General features: G+C 39.6%; 1 protein-coding gene across 2 annotated transcripts in view; it reads right to left on the bottom strand.

The window, feature by feature from the left end:
• The window catches only part of LOC105221038 (homeobox protein araucan-like), an 87,490-nt gene that overhangs the window by 7,387 nt on the left and 53,581 nt on the right, over window positions 1-26,522 (bottom strand). Inside the window, exons 4-5 of one of the 2 annotated variants that reach the window (XM_011197684.3) lie at window positions 15,255-15,853; window positions 3,325-3,917 (exon numbers count right to left, since the gene is read on the bottom strand). In XM_011197684.3, coding sequence (XP_011195986.2) covers window positions 3,349-3,917; window positions 15,255-15,853 — 1,168 coding nt within the window. In that variant the 3' untranslated portion in view covers window positions 3,325-3,348. The remainder of the gene's footprint in view (window positions 1-3,324; window positions 3,918-15,254; window positions 15,854-26,522) is intronic. The other variant, XM_011197685.3, reaches the window with a different exon arrangement.

The following is a 26,522-nucleotide window of genomic DNA, read 5'->3' as shown; positions in this document are numbered from 1 at the left end:
GGTGCAGAAGCTTGGACGATGTCAACATCAGATGAGACGACACTAGGAGTTTTCGAGAGGAAAATTTTGCGCAAGATTTATGGTCCTCAGAACATTGGCAACGGCGAATACCGCAGACGATGGAACGATGAGCTGTACGAGTTATACGACGACATTGACATAGTTCAGCGAATAAAAAGACAGCGGCTACGCTGGCTAGGTCATGTTGTCCGAATGGACGAAAACACTCCAGCCCTGAAAGTGTTCGATGCAGTACCCGCCGGAGGAAGCCGAGGAAGGGGAAGGCCTCCACTCCGTTGGAGGGACCAGGTGGAGAGCGACCTGGTTACACTTGGGATCTCCAACTGGCGCCGAACTGCAAAGGAGAGAGACAGGTGGCGCACTATCGTCGATTCGGCTATAACCGGCTAAACGGTTGCAACGCCAATCACATACATTGCGAGCCGATTAATAGTTTTGGAGACACAGCCTGAAGAAGTTGGGCGCTCTAGGGTATCGGTTGTCAAGATTTCTCGAAAATTACTCAACCGATCTTGATGAAATTTTGGACAGGTCTTCGAGTTTACAAGAATTTGGATGAAGGATTTTTTCTTTAATTACAACAACTTAAAAAAAAATAATCCCTTGAAATTTTATCCATCGTTTTCGTAAAATCATCTGTGGAAAATCAAATTTTCGGAGTGCTGCGTGTTTTAAACTGGCATTGTAGACAAGTAAGATATGAAGTAACGGGTGATTTTTTTGAGGTTAGGATTTTCATGCATTAGTATTTGACAGATCACGTGGGATTTCAGACATGGTGTCAAAGAGAAAGATGCTCAGTATGCTTTGACATTTCATCATGAATAGACTTACTAACGAGCAACGCTTGCAAATCATTGAATTTTATTACCAAAATCAGTGTTCGGTTCGAAATGTGTTTATCGACAAATTTTGTTCAGCGATGAGGCTCATTTCTGGTTGAATGGCTACGTAAATAAGCAAAATTGCCGCATTTGGGGTGAAGAGCAACCAGAAGCCGTTCAAGAACTGCCCATGCATCCCGAAAAATGCACTGTTTGGTGTGGTTTGTACGCTGGTGGAATCATTGGACCGTATTTTTTCAAAGATGCTGTTGGACGCAACGTTACGGTGAATGGCGATCGCTATCGTTCGATGCTAACAAACTTTTTGTTGCCAAAAATGGAAGAACTGAACTTGGTTGACATGTGGTTTCAACAAGATGGCGCTACATGCCACACAGCTCGCGATTCTATGGCCATTTTGAGGGAAAACTTCGGAGAACAATTCATCTCAAGAAATGGACCCGTAAGTTGGCCACCAAGATCATGCGATTTAACGCCTTTAGACTATTTTTTGTGGGGCTACGTCAAGTCTAAAGTCTACAGAAATAAGCCAGCAACTATTCCAGCTTTGGAAGACAACATTTCCGAAGAAATTCGGGCTATTCCGGCCGAAATGCTCGAAAAAGTTGCCCAAAATTGGACTTTCCGAATGGACCACCTAAGACGCAGCCGCGGTCAACATTTAAATGAAATTATCTTCAAAAAGTAAATGTCATGAACCAATCTAACGTTTCAAATAAAGAACCGATGAGATTTTGCAAATTTTATGCGTTTTTTTTTTTAAAAAAAGTTATCAAGCTCTTAAAAAATCACCCTTTATTAATGAAACTTTCCATTAGACACCAAAACTATGCTAAGGCAATATTTCAGGTTCCTTTAAACGCTCTAAGCTGTGATTGGAAAGCTTCTTGGACAATATGGATAAATAAGCATCATTAGATCCATGAATGAAGTGAAACAGAAAAGAAGATACGGCATTAAGAGAGAATGGATAGACTCCTATCGGTCTGAGTATGCTAAGCTTATAAGAATAATAAACCTTAAATATGATCTGGAACGATTTTAAGTATACGACTATTAGTTCAAGGTAAGTTGTTTAAAGAATACTAAAAATGCTTATACTAAGATAATAGTATTAAGTTTTTAACTTCTTTTTTTATTCATTAAAATCTACTCAAATGTGGAAGTAACACTGCAGTTCAAATTGAGGTATCACTGCACTTCCACATGATATTCTCCCGTATAAACGATTATATTTGCTATTATTTCCCGAACTGACAGTAAATCCACAATCACTATAAATTCAAGGTTTACTCTCGCCTTCCAGCCTGCTTTTCCAGCCAATGTGGTTAACTACTTAAGCAGGCATTAAAATTGCGTGAGCCGCAACGAATTAACCCCTCGCTGTGCGCCACAGCAAGCCATCTTCCAAATATAACTAGCCCAGGACTTTACTGCATGTTTTTCTTGCCATGTCTTGGCTGGTGGTGCAAAATCGCTCGATGGTTTGAGGCAAAGAAGGAAGGAAGGAAGCGCCTGGCCTGCGAGTAGATTAGTTGCCACACTTCATAGAGAGGCGGGAGACCTCATCCACGCACATATAAATAACTGGCTAGATAAGTACGGCGCAGCGGCTGAGCTAAGTGTTTGCAAGTGCAGGAACACACAGACACACCCAAGGGAATATTGCAACAGTCTTCTCTGGGTAGCGAAGTAGACGCTCGGATTTGACAGACGCTAGCAGCGCCAATGATGCCACTTCGACTGTCGGCGTTCAGTTAAGCTTAATGGATTCTGATTGAGATTTAATTATTTCATTTAATTTTCTAGATGACTTCACTCGTGGGTGTTGCTGCCAAGTGAGTGAGTGAGACTTCAGCTGCTAAGGGTGGGCAGTGACAGCATGCTGGTCAGACATTAAGGGGTTAGCAGTGTTAAAAAGCGGCTGTTAAATAATTGACTGACTAACTGACTGACTGACAGACACTCTGACTGAAGTTTAACGGAGCGATTGAGTAATGATACTGAGCGACCAACCCCTAAAGACACAACCTCCTTTCCCCATCACTATCAGCAGCAGCAGGCGCTGCTTTTTCTCTTCTGCCTCTTCTGCCTCCTTGCAGTTAATGAAGTGGCTAATTTCGCTGGCAATTATCTGCGGCGAATCATTTTAATTGATTTTGTGCAGCAACTAATTGCTTGATGGCTTAGAAGGGTTAACCAAATGGGTGAATAGCACCAAAAACAAACCAAAATCAAAATCAAAAATTACTTGCAGACAATTAAATTTGTATAATTAAAACATTTTACGAATACAATGCAAATCTACAACTACGAAAAGAAAGACTGCATTCAAAAGAGATGAGACTCACCTTTAACTCCTGCAGAGAGCGAGCGGTAAGCATGCGTGAATTAACAAGAAACAAAGCAATTTTAATATATCAAATGCAAATCTACGAAAGTACACAATCAACTTTACCTATCCCCCACACTCGGCGCACAATCACGCACAATTCTGACCCTTACAATAGACGCCGTCAGCAGTCAGGTGTTCCTCACTTCTTGCCGCATTATAGGCGATCATATCCCTAGTAGCCGCAGACATACCGCTTCCATGATTAAAAGCACCAGCAAATGTATGCAATGAATTTGGTGGCGTCTGAGGCGGCGTCACTGCCGTCGATTGCCCGCCGTACCGCTGTGGTCCGCTGGAGAGCGCCGGTGAAGTTGGTTGCATGGAAATCGTCGCAACTACGGAGGTTTGATTCTTTGTTGTTGTAGGTGCATAAGTCGAAGGCATATAGTTGGTGGTCCAATCGCGTTGCATGGAACTCATGTTGGTAAGCGTGTTGAGCTGTAGTGGCGAAGTCTCGTCGGCAGCGGTGTTAGCCAAGCTCCATATGCGTGGTCTTCCATGTGGGTTGTAGAGTAGCTCTTGTTTGGCGTAACTATAGCTATTCGGATTGTATGTGTCGGCGTTTTCATAAGACTGATAGTTAACTGTTGATGGTGGTTGCACTTCTATTGCTGGCGATGGAGATGCTCTATTTAATTGCACTAAATCTAAAGCTTCTGAAATGCAAATTGAGATGAGTTGTATTAAAATCTAGTTATTATATGAGAAGTACAAAACTGTTACGGAAGAGTTTTGGTAGTAGTCTGGAAATAGTCTTCTTAAACCAGAATAAAAGTATACCCAAATTTGCTATTAACAGAACCATCAAAGAATGATCTTGCAAGCTCTTTATGATGAAACAATGGACATGTTACCATATAATCCTTTTCGAATTATTGGGTAATACTTTGTTGATCAAGACAAAAAATGGAAGGTCCGCTTTAAAGTTGTGTGTAAAAATTACACTGCAAACGAATCGTTGAAAATAATTGGAGACCATAGACCGGGACTACTCATGAAACCAAGAAAACAACTTATAAATTTATTCAGTTTGAGATTGAGTACCCGCGAAACCTGATCTTAAGAACTGAGCAGGAGTTTTTCATAGTATTTAAGGTTTAATTTATACAACAGTGTGGGAGACATATGCCTTGGGGGTTGAAATTATATATATATATATATATATTTGGTCAACTAGCAATCTTCATTTTGGTGTCTTAGTTTTCCAAATCATCGCAAACTGCATAATAAAAATATCGAAATAATAAAAAAACTGTGAACTGAAGAACTGAACTGAGTAGAATAATTGAGACGTAAGACCCCTTTTGCTATTATGCTATCTCTTTCCATACCTTAATGATATTTCACCAATGTTAATGATGATGATGATATAATGATAGCTGGTGATGACATTACGATATGTGGCAGCTTGCTTTCGTAAGGGTCATAGGCTTTCTACCCATTCTCATGGAATGCGCGAGATGATGAATTATATTTTGGACACCCACTGTCGCGCTCTCACGCATGCATAAACACATTGCCACTTACAAACATACGTTTGCCCGCGCTCATTTGTGTGCACTTGTGCAACACACGTGCTCGGTGGCTGTCATATTAAAGTTATATTTATATACGTGCAAACGTCAAAAAGGCACAATAACAGTGGCAGTCAGTAAATACAACAACAACAACTACATATTGTTTATATCTATATTCACCGCCACTTATGTGAAAGTTGAAGGACAATATGTTGTGGGCATTGTTTTTGTTTTCAAATACTCGTATATGTATATATATATGAGTATGTGCTGCTGCGTGTGCTTCTATTTTTGTTTACTCAAGCTCACGTGACACTTAACGCCGCCATGCAAATATTTTTGCAATTGAGGCCTGTTGATGATGTGCCGCGCCGTTTTCAGTTACACTTATGAAAAGTGTATGAATAGATAAATATGTTTTTAAGTAAACGTATGGCGACGTCGTCACATGTGATGTCTGTTTAACAACGCATAACAATCAGTCAAAGTCAGTGATATTGCTTGTGGGGGATTGGGTTCGGTTTGAATGGTAGAAATCAGTGCATTGGTTAGTTGAAATGTAATTTTGGATGTGCATATTTGAATTTGTTATTGTTTTAACTGTTATCTAATAGTTAAATTAATTTCATTGTTATATAACACCTATGGTTCAAGCTTATATGATAGACGCTTTAAGGGATCAAATCTGGACCTTCGAAAAAAAATATATTTACAAAGAAATATATATAATGGAAATCTTATAAATAAATTTATATATGCAATTCAAGATCTATTATTTGAAACTAAAAAGAAAATTTCATGAATTTTGATATTACAAGTAAGGAAGGCCTAAGTTCGGGTGTCACCGAACATTTTAAACTCTCGCAATTTATTTAAACAATTTGACTGACATATTCTGTCCATAAATGGTATAAAGTCCATTGAAAGTTTGAGATCCCTAATATTAAGTATATGGGAGATTGGGGACTCACTCATTTTTGGCTCTGAATTTCTTCAAAATTTCTAAGAGAGTTACCTGCATTTTCTGTAAAAAATGTTAATCGAAGCTCTGAGGTCCTCATATTCGATATATAGGGTCTTGAAAACTTATGGACCGCTTTCGGCGATTTTTAGAAGGGCGATGCCACTCTTTAAATGCAGTTTGCAAAGTTCTGGTCCGATATCTTCACTAGTGCTTACTTTATATATTGTAAAGTAAACGATTCAGATCGACTTCAAAATTCTTGTATATTGGAAGTAGGCGTGGTTGTGAACCGATTTGGACTATTTTCACAACATATCATTTGGAAGCTGGGAAGATATTATGTCCGACCATTGAAATAAATCGAGTAGTTTCGGAGATATGGTTTTAAAGGTTTCTGGTGGTTTTCCTTACTGAATTAAAGCGTTTTTAGTAGTTTTCAAATTAACTTTTTTATGGGAGGTGGGCGTGGTTATAATCCGAGATATGTACGAAAAACTTATTAGGGGCGGGGCGACGTCCACTTCCTCAAAAAAATTACATCCACATATGCCCCTTCCTGGTGCGATTCCTTGTACCAAATTTTACTTTAATAGCTTAATTTGTGACTAAGTTATAGCTCTTTATATGTTTTCTGCCATTTGGGCGTGGCAGTGGTCCGATTACGCCCAACTCGAACTTAACCTTCTTATGTTGCCAAAAAATACGTCTTCCAAGTTTCATCATCTCAATTTTTACGCAAGTTACAGCCACGGACGAACGGACAGACGGACGGACAGACAGACATCTGTCATCTTGATATATATAACCCTATATCTAACTCGTTTAGTTTAAGGACTGGCAACCAACCGTTATGTGAACAAAACTATAATACTCTTTAGCAACTTTGTTGTGAGAGTATAAAAAGACAATAAATTTTAATCGTGAAAAAAGATCAAGATTTGATGTATCCTTTTGATATTCGTTTATTTGAGAATACGTGATTAAAATCAGAGTTTTCCCAAATTATGAACAAGAAAGCAACTGATTTCATAAAAACTGCCAGTAATTTCTTCACTTTGCTTGTATGATAATTATCTAAGTGAAGCTCTGTTCCTCTTATCCCCTTATATAACCATTTAATACTTTCAGAAAGAATTAAATGCACAGTACATCTCATTCGAACATAATGCACTGATTCTCATTTTCAGTTCCCTGAACTCCGTTATTATCCGGGTCTGTTTCTTCTAAATAATGTCTTATAAGTAAACCTTGGTGCCAATCTACAATTTCAACTCGTTAAGTTACCGGGACAATGCATCAATATCCTCGCCACTATTTTATTATGATATTTTAAAATAATGAAAAAGAAGTCTCTCTAAAAGAATAATATGCAGTCACAAAAAGAACATCTTTTGTAATTTCTTTGCATTTTAATTCTCAATTACTTCCATTCCACAAAATTAATTCAATATATTTTGATTCAGTTAATATTTTTATTTATTTAAATCCTTTCTTCTCTCATTCTCTGTCAAGCAACGTCATTTAAATTATTACCCATTAACTCTTCCACAATCTTTACTATTTTTAACCATTTACAGCAGTCCTTTTTCGACATTATGTTATCCTGGTGTCAAGTGCTTGTAATCCAACACTATACAAAAGCACTTTACAACTCAGCACAACTAATAATAAATACATATATTGTAAAACGGGTCGCTTCCCTTGCGCACAACTTGCACCCCTCACCCGGCTAATTGCAGTGGATAAGCATTCACACAAATTTAGATATTTTACGCGAGGCCATGATGTCACTTATAGTTGGCAAAAACTTTCAAAAAGTCCTTTTAAATAATTAATGTCAATTACCGGGTGGCAAGAGTGTGCAACTTTGCTCATCAGCAGCAGCAAGAGGGGCATAGTAGCTATGGAGTAGTGGAAATGGAAATGCCCCAATGGAAAAAAGGTGTATACAATATGTGTGTGCCGTTAATGCTTTGAAGGACTTTTCAAAGTGCCAACTTGACAAAATTAAAGCTAATAAAATTCTGAGAAAAAGTGATTCGCTGCTGGTAGTGAGGCAAGCAAATGCGTCTGTGTGTGTGTGAGTATGTATGTATGTGTATAGTTCCAGAGAGAGAGAGAGAAGAGACAATGCCTGTCATAAATATTTTATAACATCAATTACAAAGCACTTAACTTGCATGAATTTAATACACGAAAAGAAGTGAGACATTTGTGGCGCTTTCATTACACTCAGCTCAGCTCTCTGCTCGCAACGCCGCCAACATTTATCATACGCCATCGCGTACCCCACCATCACGACAGCGGTACTGCCAATCATTTATCTTGTATCGCATACGTTCGCCAGTATACCGAGATTTATGTTTGACTGTGCATGTGTGCACGTGAAAGTTTTGCGTTTTTTTGTTTAATTTTCGATTACTTTGTGCGGCGGTTACCAGCTGAAGCTACAAAGTAATCGTGCAAAAAAAGTGCGTTTGAAAGCCAGGAAGAGCAGGCAAGTGTCAGCTGGATAAATATCCATCAACACGATAATTTCAACACCTCCACCACCAACACCACCAGTAACTAAAACAAAGTTTATGCTATGGCTGTCGATACACTGAAACCTACTCACACTCCAGACAGCTTCTCTTGTGAAAAAAATGAAAAAACGCTACTGTTTTTGGCCAACTAAAATCAAACATTGCGATGTTGGCTTCTGCCATGTCGATATATTCGACACAGATAGTCAATGATTTACTTTCATTCAGATAGGAGATGACGCAGTGTCTGAAGGTCGGTGGAAGCACTGTGCCGAAAAATAAAACCACAAAGAGAATAATAAAAGTAAAATGCGTACATTTGTATGTCTTTGTTATTATTATTGTTTCAGTGTTTTTAATTTATAATAATGTTTCAGTTATTGTTCCTTTACAGTGTACTTTCATATTAAAATAGTGTTAATACACAATCTCTTTGTCGATTTTAAAGCTGATTTCGACAGCACGAAAAGGAGCTGCCTTTATGCCGCGATGTCTGAATTTTGTATCCCCGCAAAACTAATACGGCTGTGTAAACTGACGTTGAGCAACACCAAAAGCTCCGTCAGGGTCGGGAACGACCTCTTCGAGCCGTTCGATATCAAACGAGGTTTCAGAAAAGGGGACTCACTAACGTGTGACTTCTTTAACCTGATGCTGGAAAAAATAGTACGAGCCGCAGAGCTAAACAGAGAAGGTACAATCTTTTATAAGAGTATACGCTACTGGCGTACGCCGATGATATTGATATCATTGGAAACAATACCCTCGCCGTTAGTTCTGCTTTTTCCCGCCTGGATTAGGAAGCGAAGCGAATGGGTCTGGTGGTAAACGAAGACAAGACGAAATATCTCCTGTCATCAAACAAACAGTCAGCTCATTCGCGTATTGGCTCCCACGTCACTGTTGACAGTCACTACTTTGAAGTTGTAGATAGTTTCGTCTACTTGGGAACCAGCGTTAACAACACCAACAATGTTAGCCTCGATATCCAACGCAGAATCACTCTTGCTACTTTGGACTGAGTAGGGAATTGAAAAGTAAAGTCCTCTGTCGACGAACCAAAACTAAACTCTACAAGTCTCTTATCATTCCCGTCCTACTTTATGGTGCAGAAGCTTGGACGAAGTCAAAATCCGATGAGGCGACATTAGGAGTTTTCGAGAGAAAGGTTTTGCGGAAGATTTATGGTCCCTTAAATATTGGCAACGGCGAATACCGCAGACGATGGGACGATGAGCTGTACGATTTATACGACGACATTGACATAGTTCAGCGAATAAAAAGACAGCGGCTACGCTGGCTTGGTCATGTTGTTCGAATGAACGAAAATGCTCCAGCTCTGAAAGTGTTCGATGCAGTACCCGCTGGTGGAAACTTCCACTCCGACAGAAGGACCAGGTGAAGAAGGGCCTGGCTTCCCTTGGTGTTACTAATTGGCGCCAAACATACCAAAAAGAAGATATGCGTCGCGCTGTTGTGGACTCGGCTATAACCGCGTAAGCGTTGTCTACGCCAGTCAAGAAGAAGAATACATAATTTAATAATTCAAATGAAATTAAAAAAGAAAGTTACTTGGAGTGCCAATTGATATACTAGGTCAAGTGTTTTATTTCAGAATTTCATACTGTTATGAATTGTACAATATACTAGGTTGGCATTGATTTACAACCGGATAGTGATATATTTTTTTCCATCCATCTAACAGAGAACTTTTAATATCTTGTAAGTTTTCTGAATGAAGTATAAACTCAAATAATTTAGTGTCATCGACCATGTTATTAAAAGAGAAGTAGGCATGGCTGAATATCAATTTAGAATATTTTATTATGCCAACAGTGTGATATAAGAAGTTTATATAAGGAAAGGCTCAGTTCGGGTGTAACCGAACATTTTATACTCTCGCAACTTATTTATTTAATTTTATTAATACACATATTCCGCATATATATGGTATAACGTCCATTGAAAGTTAATAATATTACATGGTTAAATGGGAGATAGGGAAAGTTAAGACATGTTATTAGAAGGAACATATTCCCACTGAATTTCTTTCAAATATCTGAGAAACTTACCTATATTTTCGGTAAAAAAAATTAGAAGCACTGAGGTCCTCATATTCGATGATTTTTAGAAGGCAAAGTTTTGCAAAGTTCTGTTCTACGATATATTCACTAGTGCTTACTTTACATATTTTAAAGTAAACGCTTCAGATCGACTTCAAAGTTCTGCTATATGTAAAGGCGTGTTTGTGTATCGATTTGGACTATTTTCACAACATATCAGTGGGAAGCTAGGAAGATAGTAGTTTCGGAGATATGGTTTTTGACCCATAAGGCATATGGCTTAGTTATAGCTCCTTATGTTTTCGGTTATTGCCATTTTGTGGGTGTGACAGTGGTCCGATTACGCCCACCTTCGAACTTAACCTTCTTATGGTGCCAAGAAATACGTCTTCCAAGTTTTATCAAGATATCTCAATTTTTACTCTAGTTACAGATTGCACGGACGGATGGACAGACAAACATAAGGATTTGAACTTTACTCGTCACCCTGATCATTTTGATATATGTAACCCTATATCTAACTCGTTTAGTTTTAGGAATTACAACCAACCTTTATTTGACCAAAATTATAATACTCTCTTTAGCAACTTTGTTGCGGGAGTATAAAAATTAATAAATATAAGTATTTATAACATATTTAAAACCAGTTTCGCTATATTCAATTACAGTCAAACTCGCGTCACTTTGAGTCTCAAATATGTTCCCAGTGGGATTTACTAAGGCGACGAAGCGTGCCGCCACATTATTTGGGGCATATTTGGCTAACAAAGAAAAAAGAACTGCTTAAACGCAGCCACGAATTTCCGTTTTAAAGGGAGCATTGAAAGCGTTCCACTAATGCTATTCTGTGTTATATAAATACACCGTTATGTACTATAAGCAGTTAATTCGCAAAATGTCAGCGACCTCATCATCGAAATATGAACTCCAAATGCATTGGAAAGGCGCTAAGTGAATGCAAAATTGAGTGACTCAATCACTGACTGACTGACGGACGGGCTGAATGACTGCTAAGTGTGCTGCGACTCAACAGTTGCCAATGTTCTCTATGTTGTTGCCACTGATGAACCAAATACAAACTCATACATAAACACATATTTGAAACCGGAAGAGGGCGCATTAGATTTATGCCGGCCAACGTGAGTTGCATACGATTATAAACACAATGAGGCGACGTGTGTTTACTCCACGCTGGGGTTGCATAAGAAACAGTCAAGCAGACGCGACAATAAGCCGAGTCGAGTCGGTCACATAGTCGGAGAGGCGGGCGTACAAAGGAACCATGAGGAATACCGATGGATATTTGGTCGGTTAACCAAAAAACGTAGCCGCCAGACACGCGTCGCATAAAAGCCATAGCCGCAACTACCGTTAATGTACATACATATGCACATACAGCCATGCAGTGGCAACACCCTCGTTTCCATCGTTTTCTAGCGTCTCACCACGCAGAAGGGTTGCTGTTATTGCAACAGCCAGTCAATGGCCATAAAGAAAGAAGAAACAACAGCGAAAGTGCTTGGAAGCTGCCACGACCGCACTTGTGTCGCTTTGTGGCAGCACTGCGTTTATTTCATATGCGTCGAGGCAGCATACAACGTTATTATCAGTATTGATGTTTTTGTGCACGCGTCCTTGCCAGCATTCAATAATGCGAATGCGTGGGCATTGTTGTGGTAGCCCAGTAGGAAAACTGGCACTTACTTTTATACATCTGAATAATTTTTTGAATTTTTTACAAAAACCCGTGACGACACTGTTAAATTAAGAGGTAATATTGAATATTTATAATCCTTAGATAGAAAGATTTGAAGATCATCCGGTGAAAAGGTTATCTTCTAGTATATGATTCCGTCAGCTGGGGTCCTAGAGGAAATTAATGATGCAAATTGGGTGAAATGGGAGAAGAAAATAGAGTTGGGAGCAAACTGAAAAAGTGTTTTGTTTAAACCTTTGAAAGCGCCTAATATTCTTTTCTATTAAAAAAAGTTTTTATGGATCAAAATTCATTTTCTTAAATTGAAAATTCGTTTATTTTTACCTAACCTGAGAATCGTAGATCAAATTTGGTTTAAAACCATACATATACGCGATCTCTTGAGAGATTTAATCTACGAAATAAAGTCAAATCGGGGATTTAACTATATTCTAGAGTTAAAACATTAATTAAACCATAGATTTATTAAGGAATGCCAACGCAAGATCAACGTGAACTTGTTTCAGGAAAATGTTTGGGAAGGTATCATCAAATACAGACTTCAAATAACTAGTCACAGATTTAGTTTAGAAAAAGTAGTATTACTCTCAGGAAATTGCCAAACTTTGCCTTAATTTGTCATCAGATAATTTTATGCAAATTTCAAGAGCATACGACACATTTTTTCTAAAGGGTATCTGCCACACACTTTCGCGCACAAGTGGTTTGAGTTGAGCGGCTGTGGCGCATAAAATTCACACTAACGTAATAAAGAGCTCAACGACACTTAAATTGAATGCCACACGACTCAGACCAACAACACACCAGGCCACGCATTGTTACATTCACCGCCAGTCGCCCCAACCAACACCTAACCTATCATCTCTTTGGCTTGATGACGGTTTGGTTTGGTGTGAATAAGGTAATGATTTTCTCAGTTTTAGCCCTTTGTTTTCATTTGTGTAATGCCAAACTGCAGAGCGCTCACACCGCCTCGGTGACTGCGCTGTTACCATTCCTCACTGCGCTCCTCGTTCCAACAATTTTTGAGTATTTATGCTTTTATTATATTTGTTATTGTAGTTGAGCTTTGTTTTTGTTTTGTTTGCGTGGTCGTAAATGAAATTAACCCTCAAACAAAAAGGAGACATCATCATCGTGAGTGTGTATGTGTATGAGTTTGTGTATGTGAATGTGTATGAAATGAAATCAGGTTGAGAATTTAATTTGGCGCAAAATGATACACCAAAACATCCCGAAAAATATGAGGGTGGTTTTTGACTCTAAATAAAAGCAAATTGGAGTGATGACTGACAAGTGGCGTTGTTGTTGTTGTGAATGCACATATATACAAATGGATGTAAGCGTAGCTTCAAAGCACGTTTGTTGAGCATGGAAGTGTGCCGGAGTGGCGTGAAGTGCCGTGGAGTGGAGTGGATGACACAAGTTGACATTGAGAGGCACTTCGATAATGGCCTCAACGTCATAAATGGACATATTTTCAAATTTGCACTTATTTTTTGACTTTCTTGTTTTGTTGTTGTTTTTGTATTTGTTGATGAATGTTTTGTCATTGAAAAGGGCACAGAATGTCACAAATATATGCGTAAGCATTGATTATATACCTCCCTCATTTGAACTGAATTTAATATGAAATTTTGTGAAAGTCTTACGATATTAATGATTTTTGGCGCGACAACTGACCTTCAACAATATTTTATGTAATTTTCGTGTGTTGTAGAACTTGTATATTTCTATTACGGTTATTTCTAATGTATTAAATGTATCCGGAGTTGACATTAGTCATTTCCATATTTATGGTAAAATAAATCGTTAAGACTTTAGGGATTTTTATCAATTCCTATTGAACTTCAACAAATTTTGTATTATGCTTAAAGTACTCTTAACGGTCTGTGACATTCATATTTAGAAGTTTGTGGCATCACTGGCGGTGGACTGGCGATTTTAGCTGCCCAAGTAGAATCCATTAGATCAGCCCCTTAATCTAATTTATTGACCTTGGGACCTGCAACGATAGGTATTTACCAGATCCACGAGTATATATTAGCAGTAGAAGAGTTTGGCTCTTTTAGTAAGACTAAAGTCCAAAAGTAAATCAACAGCCCTGTTCAATTTTTAGAAATGGTCTGACGTATATTTATACTTTGGTTAGGCTTGACTGTAAATCTAAGTGATTAACTTGGGCTTACGCTGTTTCCTGCTGCATTTTAATTTCAACTAATATAATACTGCTAGCTATGCAAGAATTTTCGAAATAACGTTCTCCGGAGATAACGAAAAGTAGGAACAAGTTGATATAAAGAGTTCTCTCCAAAGAGTATGTTAACTTAAAAATAAAATATTCAAATGCAATCCTTTGACTTTTGAAGTATTCGAAGAATAAATTCTCGAAGATATGCTGAATTTTTAATGAAAAAAATTATCAAAAATATTAAAGAGATACTTAAAATTTACTCTTATAATATATCGTTGTAGAACTTTCATCAAATTAATTATTTTAAAAGTAAAACTCATGTTGGCTCACCCTTCATATAACCAAAAGAAGATTCGAAATTCAAAAGTCGTCTTGCAAATTGCATAATAAACTCTTAAACACTCCTATAAGACTCTTTATAGAATCACACATCATAAATACAGATTTTTTTAATTTTATATAAAACCTTGAGTTAAACCACAAGGCTGTGATGTTGCTAAACTGCCAGGAAATACATGAGCTGCAATAAGGTGTGTAACAATGGTATGTGGCGCCTCGCAAACCTACACAAAGCACACAATTCAAAAACCAGAAATCACTTAGTTGCTAGCACTTAACAGCCACTGAAATAACTACAAAAACAACAATGAGACAATCAGTAGTCCCAACACAGCGCAGAAGCAGCAATTGCAGCCAACGAAACTTTGGTACAAGACAATAGAGTCGCCGATAAAGCAAAGAACAGAACAATTGCGCCATTTGATTGCGTTTGTGATGAACAAGTGAATTATTTAAGGCAACAATAAACACACACACACTCGCCAATAGAGGGAAGATACACGCTCGTGCAGGCATTCAATTATGCCACCCACACGCTAGTGCCAGCCAAACAATGCTGACGAGCAACGGCAGCGCATGCGACCACTGCCCAAACCAAAGCAGTCTTCGTGATGTGCCTTTGCATTACCATCCTGTGGTCTGTCTTGAAGTCTGCTTGCCTATAAAGAGCTTACCTTTTACAGGTTGTATTGCACCAACGGCGCCCACACTCGTGCCGCCGATGTGGGAATGTTGGTTGGTTGCTGCTGACGCCGACGACGTCGCAGCCGCAATTGTTGCACCCACGCCACTCACGCCACCATCTAAAGCACCTGCTGCCGTCGTGGCCCCGGTTGCTGCAGGCATCGCTGTACTCCCCGCAACTGTGGCATTATTGCCAATTGGAACGTTTATGGCGCCGCCACCACCAACGCCTGGGTACTCCATGCCGAGTGGCCGTCGGCGTTCCGCACAGCCAACGCTGCTCATGCTGACGTCCTCTCCATGCCGTGGTTTCTCATCGTCTGAGCCCAGCGCATCCTCATCTTCGTCTTCGGTTCGATTCTTTGGCTCCCAAGTCATTTTGTTATCCTTTTTGAGGCGTCGGCGCGCATTCGCAAACCACGTGGACACCTGTGTCAATGTCATTTTGGTGATAATGGCCAACATGATCTTCTCGCCTTTTGTTGGGTACGGATTCTTCTTGTGCTCGCTGAGCCAGGCCTTCAATGTGGCAGTGGATTCACGCGTTGCATTCTTACGCCGCGACGCTAAATCATAACTGGCGCCATAACTGCAACGAGAAGAAACAACGAGTACCATATAAATAAGGAACGTAAATGGCATAAAAGAGAAATGTTGAGAAAATTAAATACTTTGACTTGTTTATTGGTTCAATTGCAAGCTGAATTGCAATGCTTAAGTGACGCAAAATATGTAAGCCCCCCTCAGTGCATGTTGCAACAACAACAAATACGCCGTAAGCATCAACTGCCAAGCGTTAATGGGTTAAGGTGCATAAAAATAGCGCCAACATAATTCAAACCCGCCAGCGCGGACCGCAGCGCCACTTGCAACGTGTGGTTGCGCAATCGCAAACGAAGGTCCGCTCCCACCCCCCGCTGTATGTCCCATTAATGCTGTCGCTCCATAACGCATTCGCTTATTTATGCATCCTAATGTGAGGTGCTCTCGGTTGTGCACACTCAATCGACCAGTTGACTCTGAGTACCATTTCTTTTGGCTAAGCATCTTTCGGGCCCTGCAACCCAGCGCCACAAATAATTCATGACTTTATTAGCCAACATCATTTCTCGCTTACTTATGTATGAATGTACCCACTGGCTGTTGCTCCCCATTCCAACAAAATTGCACTGGATTAGGTGTATTGGTTTCGCAATTGTGTTGCAGCATTTGCCACCACGTCTCAGACAGCCGTGAAGGCAACGGCGGGCGGTCGCCGCCGCTCAGCAGGTGTTTGTTGTTTTGATGTATTCTTTCGTTCTCGTCGCCATTACACTTTATTTATATTTGGGCATTGCGCCAGCAGCAGGACGCCGCTTATGGATTGCACTTTTTCGCGTGTAGGAGTTAAGTAAGAGAGCGAAATGTGGCAGATGGAATTGTAATGTAGTGTCAAAGTAAGAAGTAGTGCGTATGAGGCTGAAAAAAATTCTTATTTTTTCTATATATAAAAATTAGGTGTTTATTTGACTGGGATTGTAGCCTTTAGAATAACAAACTCAAATAAATTTGTTTACCCAATCCGAATTAAATTATTTGACAGACTAGGAAGTCGTTAGTTCAATTAAGGATACATTTTATAAACCTGACCTATAATACCTGACCTATGATACATATATAGAGAAATCTAAGCTAAAGTTCTGCGCACTGTCGCTGCCGACAAATATTTACGAAATTTTATTTCTAATTTATTTTCGAAAAATCTGAACTGTCAAGCTTATGCACAAGTAAAAAGCCCGTCAGTTGGCAGTTTTAACTGACGGGCTTTTACGAAAAATATGAAATTGCACTTGATTCTCTCAGCTAAGTGCAATCAGAGCGGCACTGTCCTAGCGCAGTAATTATTCATTAGCATAACTTAGTAGAAAATGAGAGAAATTGGGCCAGCTGAAATCGGCTTCGAATATCAGATGTTATAATTTACTAATAATAATCTGTCTATTTTTTCTCTCTCTGCTATGATGTTGCAAAGAGTGCTCATAGAAAAAGTCATAATTTTAAACGTGTTTTTTCTCAATACAGTGCTTTCAACGTCGGTTGTCAAGATTTTTCGAGAACCACTTAACCTATCTACGAGATCACATTTGATATAGGTCTTCGAGAAACAATTTATAAAGATTTGGCCGAAGTTTTTTTTTACTTCGTCTAAGTTCTCTTCTCTTCACTGTTCCGGGTAAGCATTATGCTGAGCTGGAGAAGTTTTCTGAATTTTCCTATAAAAACCCTCATTAAAAGGGTATCCTCAGACCGTTTTTTTCCCGGACGAAGCCCCTTAAATACCAATTAAATCAAATATTCCATAACCATTTCTCGAACTATGTTTTTGTAATAAGAACTAGATCGCCGCAAAAACTGAATGCAAAAAAAAACTTTCGATTTTTACAAATGGTTACTTTTCGAAGTAATCCAATCAGCATATAAAACATATTAACTCTGCATGCCATGTGGAGGAAGATGTACTTTTTATAATATTCTATTAGCTTCTGCCCATATAATATTCTGTCTCTTAAGACTTCAAAAGTAAAAAAATGTCAGTGATTGTAAAATTGTTATACTCTCGCAATATAGTTGCTAAAGAGAGTTTTGTTTTGTTCATATAACGGTTGTTTTTGTACATATCTCGTAAACTACTAAAGCTATATCAACAAAACTCCCAGGAGTCGTTTTCTTCAGGTATTTCCTTGTATAGTACAAAAATGGAGTAAATAGTATTATAACCACGCCCACCTCCCATACAAAGGTTATTTTGAAAACTACTAAAAATACATTAATTCAGTAAGGAAAACCACCAGAAACCTTCAATTTCATTGTAAAGATGGTACAGAAGACCTGCCCCCAAAATGGTATACAAAATTTTAAATGGGCATGACTCTGCACACTTATGGGTCAAAAACCATATCTTTGAAACCACTCGACCAATTTCAATTAAATTCGGTTCATTATATCTTCTTGGCTTCCCAATGATATGTTATGACAAGTAAGGAAGTGCTAAGTTCGGGTGTAACCGAACATTTTATACTCTCGCTATTTATTTATTTGACTTTATTTATATTATGTATTATACAATTTGACCCACATATTCGTCATATATATTGTATAAAGTCCATTGAAAGTTGGAAACCATAATATTAGACTAGAAGCACCGAGGTCCTCGTGTTCGATATATGGGGCCTTAAATACCTATGGTCCGATTTCGGCGATTTTTAGAATGGGGCTACCACACTATAAACATAGTATTTGTGCAAAGTTCTGCACCGATATCTTCACTAGTGCTTACTTTATATATTGTAATGTAAACGATACAGATCCACTTTAAAGTTCTGGTATATAAGAAGTAGGCGTGGTTGTGAACCGATTTGGCCTATTTTCACACCATATCATTGAGATGTAAGGAAACTATTACAAACCAAGTTTCATTGAAATCGGTCGAGTATTTCCTGAGATATGGTTTTTGACCCATAAGTGGGCGACGCCACACCCATTTTCCATTTTGTAAAAAAATCTGAGTGCGGCTTCCATCTGCCATTTCTTATGTGAAATTTAGTGTTTCTGCCGTTTTTCGTTAGTGAGTTAAACCTTTTTTAGTAACTTTCAACCTAACCTTTGTATGGGAGGTGGGCGTGGTTATTATCCGATTTCTTTCATTTTTGGACTGTACTACGAAGTGGCTAAACAAAACGACTGCAGAAAGTTTGGTTTATATAGCTGTATTGGTTTCCGAGATATGTATAAAAAATCAATTTGAGGGCGGGACCACGCCCACCTCCCCAAAAAAATTACATCCAAATATGCCCCTCTCTAATGGGATCCTATATTCCAAATTTCATTTTCATAACTTTATTTATGGCTTAGTTATGACACTGTATATGTTTTCGGTTTCCGCCATTTTGTGGGCGTGGCAGTGGAAAGATTTTGCCCATTTTCGAAAGCAACATCCTCAACAGCCAAGGAACATGTGTTCCAAGTTTCATTAAGATATCTTAATTTTTACTCAATTTATCGCTTGCACGGACAGACGGACAGACGGATGGACAGACACCGGATTTCAAATCCACTCGTCATCCTGATCATTTATGTATATATAACCCCATATCTAACTCTTATATTTCTTGGTGACACAAACAACCGTTATGTGAACAAAACTATTATACTCTGTGCAACAGGTTGCGAGAGTATAAAAATAGTCCAAATCGGTTCACAACCACCCATATCCCATATACAAAAACTTTGAAGTCGATCTGAATCGTTTACTTTACAATATATAAAGAAAGCACCAGTGCAGATATCGGAACAGAACTTTGCACAAATACTATATTTATAGTGTGAAATCGCCCTTTTAAAATCTCCGAAATCGGACCATAAGTATTCAATGCCCCATTTATCGAATATAAGGACCTCAGAGCTTCGAATAAATTTTTTACTGAAAATATAGGTAAGTCTCGCAGAATTTTTAAGAAATTCAGAGGAAATGTTTTCTTCTAATAATATGTCTCCGTGCCAAAAATTAGTGAAATCGGGTGATAACTTCCTCTAGCTCCCATATACCTAATATTTGGGTTTTCAAACTTTCAATGTATTTTATACCATATGAGTCAAATTGGGTGTAATATTAATAAAATTAAATAAATAAATTGCGAGAGTATAAAATGTTCGGTTATACCCGAACTTAGTTTTTCCTAATTTGTTATTATTATTATTATAAATTCCAACCGATCCTAAAAAATAAGTTGAAATACATATATGCGCAGGGAAGTTATCTATGGACGACCCAATGACCCAAGCCCATTAATCTACCCGCGTTTATTTATGCTTAAATCAGGAATATACATTAGACCAACAAGCCAAATAGAATGTCGCAATTTGTCACCCGCTTGTCAAAGTAACGAATATCACATATGAACTTCTAATACAAACACACATGCATACAACTGTATCTGTGTACATATGTTTGGAGTTAAAAAAATGGCTTTACACCGTAGCAGCTGTGCGCTGAGCGGATTTAATTTTTCACACAATAATTTCGCGCCAACAAATGGTGGCCAATTCACGAGCCGAAATCAATTCGCTAACATAGCAAATGGTAAACGGTAAAAGGCAAACGGAATGTTAGAATAGCAAATGGCTGGAACCGCAGGGCCTATTAGCCACATGCGCTTCTGCGTGACATTTCGATATCAATCAAAGTTTCGCGCTGGCTATTATTGCTATTGGTGTGGTTGTTGTTGTTGTTGTTTTCGAGACTTTTGCCATCGAAGCACGTGAGCTATGAGTGTGCGTGCGAGTATCCAATTCCACATTTGCCAGCGACCACACCAAAACCGGTTGCGCGCTGAGCGTTGGGCGCGCGTAAAAAAAGACATTTTGACAAATTTAAGTAGTGCCATCTAGACGCAAATTTAATAGGTTTTCTGCGGCCTGTCACAATAATTCATCAGTCAGTCAGCGCTACGCATATGTGTAGAGCGTGAGCGGGTTCCACTCAAGCGGCGCGTCGGGCGGCGTGTTGTTGCAAAGTAGGAAATAATGACACCCTTTCGATTAGTTTTCATGTGTGCGTGTGCGCATATATTAATTCGGATTTGTATGGTAAAGGCGTCAGAAAATAATGAGGGTGTTGGAGAGTGAAAATCTGCGCCACGCATACCAAGGTCACACACACACGCGCACATACTTACGCACAATTCACATATGTATATAAGTCGCTGAAATTTAATACAGCCCTCCGCTTGTTGAGTGCCGCCTTACCCACTCCACGCAATAATTTTGTAAATGATTTTATTTTATTTCATTTCATTCACATTTCGAATGAATTATTTGCTTTGGTGTGCCAGCCGACCCCCCACTCACCCCGCCACATGCGTTGAGGGCGTTATTGAAAGGACTCATGCGTAGCGCGTATACGTGCGCGCATTAGCTGTGGAGGGGATGGTGCGGCATGAATGACGTGCGCGCATAAATTTTGTTGGTTGGCAAAACTTTTTGCCGCATGAAAACCGAAAATAGTCAACAAAATAAAAACAACAGCAACAACAATCACATATGTGGAAATTTCACAAACTGATTGCGCTGCAATGCGCCTCACATGCTGCGTCGCCACCCATATGGCATGAACAGTATGTAACGCTGTGGCACGTCACGGCAATGCTCGGCATGCCACTCACTGCGTTGAATTGGCTCGACTTGGAGTGCCTTCTTGGATGCGGTGCCCTGTGATTTGATTTATTTTATTTGCTTTGTATTACACCCTCAAGAGCTTCCCCAATGAGACGTGTTAATATTCGGGGCGTTCGATGAAAAATTGCCCGAATGACTCTTTTATTTCCTAAAATTAAGTGGTAAATATTATGCGTTACCTTCGAGTTTATTTATTTACTCGCTATATGCATATGTAAGGGATACTCAGATTATTTTCATCGAATAAGTAAATTAGTACACGCATTGTGGAAGGACAATTTTTAGACCAATCGAACAGGATTGTAACAATAAATTTTATTCTATGTTTAGTAACATATGGAAATTTGGTTACCATTAAATCGAAAATTTGGTAATAATTTGTTGTTCGTATGAGAATAATTGAAGAGCAATCTCTTGACTCACATGGTCGCTTACGTACCCTAGAGAAGAAGTAGTTTTGGAAACACATACGAGCATTTTAAAGCTTTCGGGATTGGAGTACTTAAAGTAAGTACTGGAGTAAAATAGAATTTGAAAGCCCCGAAATTTAATGCTGCTTTTTGGAGAACCTTAGGAGTAGGAAAAAAAGTATGAAAATATTTCCTATAGTTTTTGGTTTATAATATGACAACAGTTTTCAGTCGAATTCAAATCAGGATTCGTTTCGGTTGCGTAGACTCGAATATCTTGGAAGTGATCCCTCCGCGAGCGAGATACGTTCTAATGAAGTTTACTTTAGGATAGGTTAAGTTGTAAAGCTGTTTCCAAAAGGGAAATACACGTAGACTTTGGAAGGCAGTCCTTTGTAAAGCCCCTCCTAGATTAGCAATTAGGAGTCTATTACAAATCTGCATAGATTTTTAACTTCTAAATTCGCTATTTCGCGAGCTTGTTCGAAAAAGTAAGATCCAAGAAATATATTTCTTCATCTCGCAAAGGCGGCACGTTCCAGAAGAAAGTGATGAGATGATTCCACCTCATCCTCCTACAAGCAGCTTCTACAGCTAGCGTCCGGTACAATGGTCAGTAAGAACCCCTACGACTAAGGAGAGGCAAACTTTACTGAGGGCGAAGAGCTCGGTAGATCTCCCGCGGTTTACCTTAAGCCAGAAGGATCTTGCGACTGCGCAAGTGCTGGTGACTGACCAGCGCCTGCCCAGCTCAGGCGAGGCCCATCGTGCAAGTTCACCAGCCACAATTTCCCCCGATTCCGCTGTGACCAGGAGGAACCTAGACTAATCTAATTTAAAAGTATAACGATGCCACCGACAGTGAAGATGGACATTCCTTATCCATAGTCAGTGAACTCAAGGCTAGCATCGCCGATCTACTATCCGAATGGATCGTCACCCCTAAAGGTTGGTGCGCTCCGAAGCAATATATACGTCGCTGCCTTAATAGCAGCCACTTCCGCTGAAAAACGCTGAAATAGTCGGGAAGCCTGAAACTAAGATGGATGCGGAATTCCCCACCCACCTTTTCCGCGCCTCTCCTCTAGCGACTCCTTCCCGCCCAAATAAACCCTTGAAGGAATAAGAACAGAGAAGTTGTTTGCCTGGGCTCTGGAGTGTGAAGTGTGCGAGGATTCTTGAGTGTTCAAGCACGCACTCGTCTATAAACCCGAATTCCCTAAGTCTGATAGCAGCTTTCGCGGTCAAGCACCTTCCCGCTATGTCCACGGGTGCTATATGCAGTAAGAAGTTAAGTACCAAAGTTGGTGTCGTCCGGAGCGCGGAGAACTTTGGGTACAACATGAATAATGACCTCGTCATCATATTTTCATAACAACGATTTTTTTGAAAATATCAGTATAGAAACGCTAAAATAATAATAAAACCTTGAATCTAACTAAAACAATGATAATTATTATTTATGAAAATATTCTTGATCTTCTTGATTTTCTTGATAAGCGAATATTTGTTTTTTATGGAACTTTATTATTATTTTCTAAGAATAATATTCATCAAATTGTATACTTAAAGCACTTGCCACTTAAATCACTTTTCTTTTCAATACAACAAATTTATCACAATAAGATAAGATAGATTTAAAGTCTATGACAAATTGCTTCGTAGCAAACTCAAACACAGCCATTAGTCTCGAGCAAAGGATATGGTAAACACGAGAACACGTGCCCATACATTACCGCCAGCATTACCGAGATAAAAATTACACTAAGGAAATATCATTTGGCGTATCGCAGTTCCGCATACAATACGAAAACAATGAGGCAACACACAGTTCAAGTGGCTGACAAGTGCAAGAGATTTGCGATTTTCCTGGCGGATAACAACAGCAACTCGAAAGTGAAGTATTTATCTCAAGGGCATTAAGCGAAAACAAAAAAATGTAAAAAGTGTGTGCAAAAAATAAGAGAAGAAATGTTTACCTGATAGCTGGGAAAGTCCATGGAAAGATTTCAGTTTCAACGCTTACGGCGTTGAGTAGCGCTCCCTGCCGGTACGCCTGCCTCCTTTCTTGCGGTGGAAGTGGGTGGAGCGGCGGCGACATGTATCGATGACTGATTGATGATGAAGATGAGCAATGTAGAAATCTACAGCCGATACTTTGCGCAAAACTTTGTCGTTAAAAATGCTCTCAATGCGACCCATTCCCCAACGCCGAGGCTGGGAGTTTCGACAAAATGCGAATTACTTATTCATATGTTGATGATGAGTGGGGGCTGCAGATGGTGCTGTGATGGGAGAATGTGGGTGGAGTTGCGCAAATTATAGCAAACAAAAAAGCGCACACAAATGAGTGCCATTTTGCCAAAGCAGCTGTGCGCTCAGCTAAGTGCTCGTGGCTGTAGTGCATCTTCTCGCATCTCCATTGACTGTGATAGATGCCGGCGTGTCTGGGGTGGAGTTTGTGTACGAGTATAGATTGGACTTCCATCGATGCTGCTAGCTGATAAATCACACATTTTCGCTGATCAAATCAATCTAATTGACATCACTCAAAATGATGTGATGGTGGAAAAATGTATCGTCAGTAGACTAGCTGACACACCGATAGACAGCTTTGAAGAACCGCAACGATATACTCATGCGATATGTAGGTATGTAAGTTCGCTCGATGAGTTCGTTCAGTCATTTATTTAGTCACTATTGCCAACGCCACTGTGGGGCCTGTTCCAGCTGCAGCGCTCTAGTGACTGTGCCGCCCATCTTCCCCCACTCCGTAGCGTTAGCTTCTGCTAAATATGAATGGATGAGTTGCGTTTCGTCTCCGCTGGGGTTGTGCTGTCATATATAGAAAATGGCGCTGTACAGACAAGTAAGAAGCTGCGCGAGGTAGTTGGGAAGCTGAAGCGGCTTTGTGCGGATAATGTATCTGCCGTTAGTTGGGTTGAGTGCAATATACGCATTGCTGGAATTTCTAGTTGGCTGTGATTTATTTGTATGAAAGTTACCACCCACTCATCGGTCGCGCGGTCTGCAGTGCTCTTGGTTTCTGGCTGCTTTATTGTTGAGCGCTTCATCAAAATGCCTCATGCGAAAATGCAAAACGAAAATCGCGTCACAGGCTGCAAAAACAACTGTGCCCAATGCTGAGAAAACAACAACACTAAATACAATAAGAAAGCTTCGAAAGCTTTTGTGAAAATCACCAGAGGTTGTGAGGGCGATAGAAGTTCTGTAGGAAAGTAGGCACACACTATCGTAGAAACCAGGTAACCACCTGAAGATACGTTAATACAAAGCCCCGAACTATCATCTCCGCAGCGTTCCTTAAACATTTTTGAAAGTCTTGCTGATTAGTTGCATGATTTGTTTGGATATTGCGTTCAACAGTTATACACTTATAAACATGGAGTTCACTAGCGCTGAAATTCGCGCTCTTTTAAAGTTTCCCTTTGTTAAAGGCAAATCCGCTAGAGAAACGTTGCGTGAGAATAATGGTGTTTTCGGAATGGTACTCTATCACTTCGAACTGCGGAGGAATGGTTTCGACGATTCAGAGCGGGTGAAAACGACACCAGGAATAAGCCAGCCGGCGGAAGACCTGTGTCGAAGAATCCGGATCATATCATGGAAAACATAGAGTTAGACCGGCATGTGACATCTCGTGACATCGCCCAGGAGATGGGAGTTAGTCATCAAACCATTTTAAACCATCTGCAGAAGGCTGGATACACAAACAAGTTTGATGCTTGGGTGCCGCATGATTTGATGCATAAAAACCTTCTGGGCCGAAAAAACGAACGAACTCGACTCCGTTTTTAGAAGCGGATGGTGACTGGCGATGAAAAATGGTTCACATACGACAATATCAAGCGAAAACGGTCGTGGTCAAAGGCCGGTCAATCGTCCCAAACAGTGGTGGGTTTGGTGGGATTGGAAGGGAATCATCCACTATGAGCTGCTCCCATATGACCAGACGCTTATTTCTACCATCTACTGCGAACAACTAGACCGCTTGAAGAGGCGATCGACCAGTAACGTCCAGAATTGACCAACAGGAAGGGTTTAGTGTTCTCCCAGACAACGCCCTTGGTGGTGTAAAGTTGAACTCAAAAGAGGCTTATGAAAACTGGCTGTCCGAGTTCATCGCAAATAAGAAGGGGGCTTCTACGAAGGGGGTATTATGAAGTTTCCATCTAGATGGAAACAGATTATCGAACGAAACGGCGCATATTTGAACTAAATCCGATCACTGTAGCACTTTTTATAAAGCATTGAATTAAGAGCAAAAATGCGGAAGTGAGATATTTACCAACCTAATATATGAAATTTAGGATTTCTGGCTAACATGCCAACATTTTGCTAACTGGGTATCCATATTTGGTCACCCACTGCTATACGAGTACAACTGAGCAAGTGTAATTCATGATTGTACCGTTATATGTGCATGTGCTCGTTCGTTAAAATGCCCAGCTCCATGCAGTTCGTCAGTCTGACCCTGTGCGCATTTGAATTCGCATCTCATTTTCGGTTTATCGTAGACTTTTTGCTCATTTGCACTCACCCCATCTTATTAACGCAACGCAAACACACTGCGCCCACGTGCACCCTTTCGCTCGCATTGCTAAGTGAGTGGCA

Source organism: Zeugodacus cucurbitae, chromosome 4 (genome assembly GCF_028554725.1).
Source record: "Zeugodacus cucurbitae isolate PBARC_wt_2022May chromosome 4, idZeuCucr1.2, whole genome shotgun sequence".
Taxonomy (NCBI): Eukaryota; Metazoa; Arthropoda; class Insecta; order Diptera; family Tephritidae; genus Zeugodacus; species Zeugodacus cucurbitae.
Note: the sequence above shows the minus strand (reverse complement) of the source record. Positions and strands in the feature narration are given on the sequence as shown.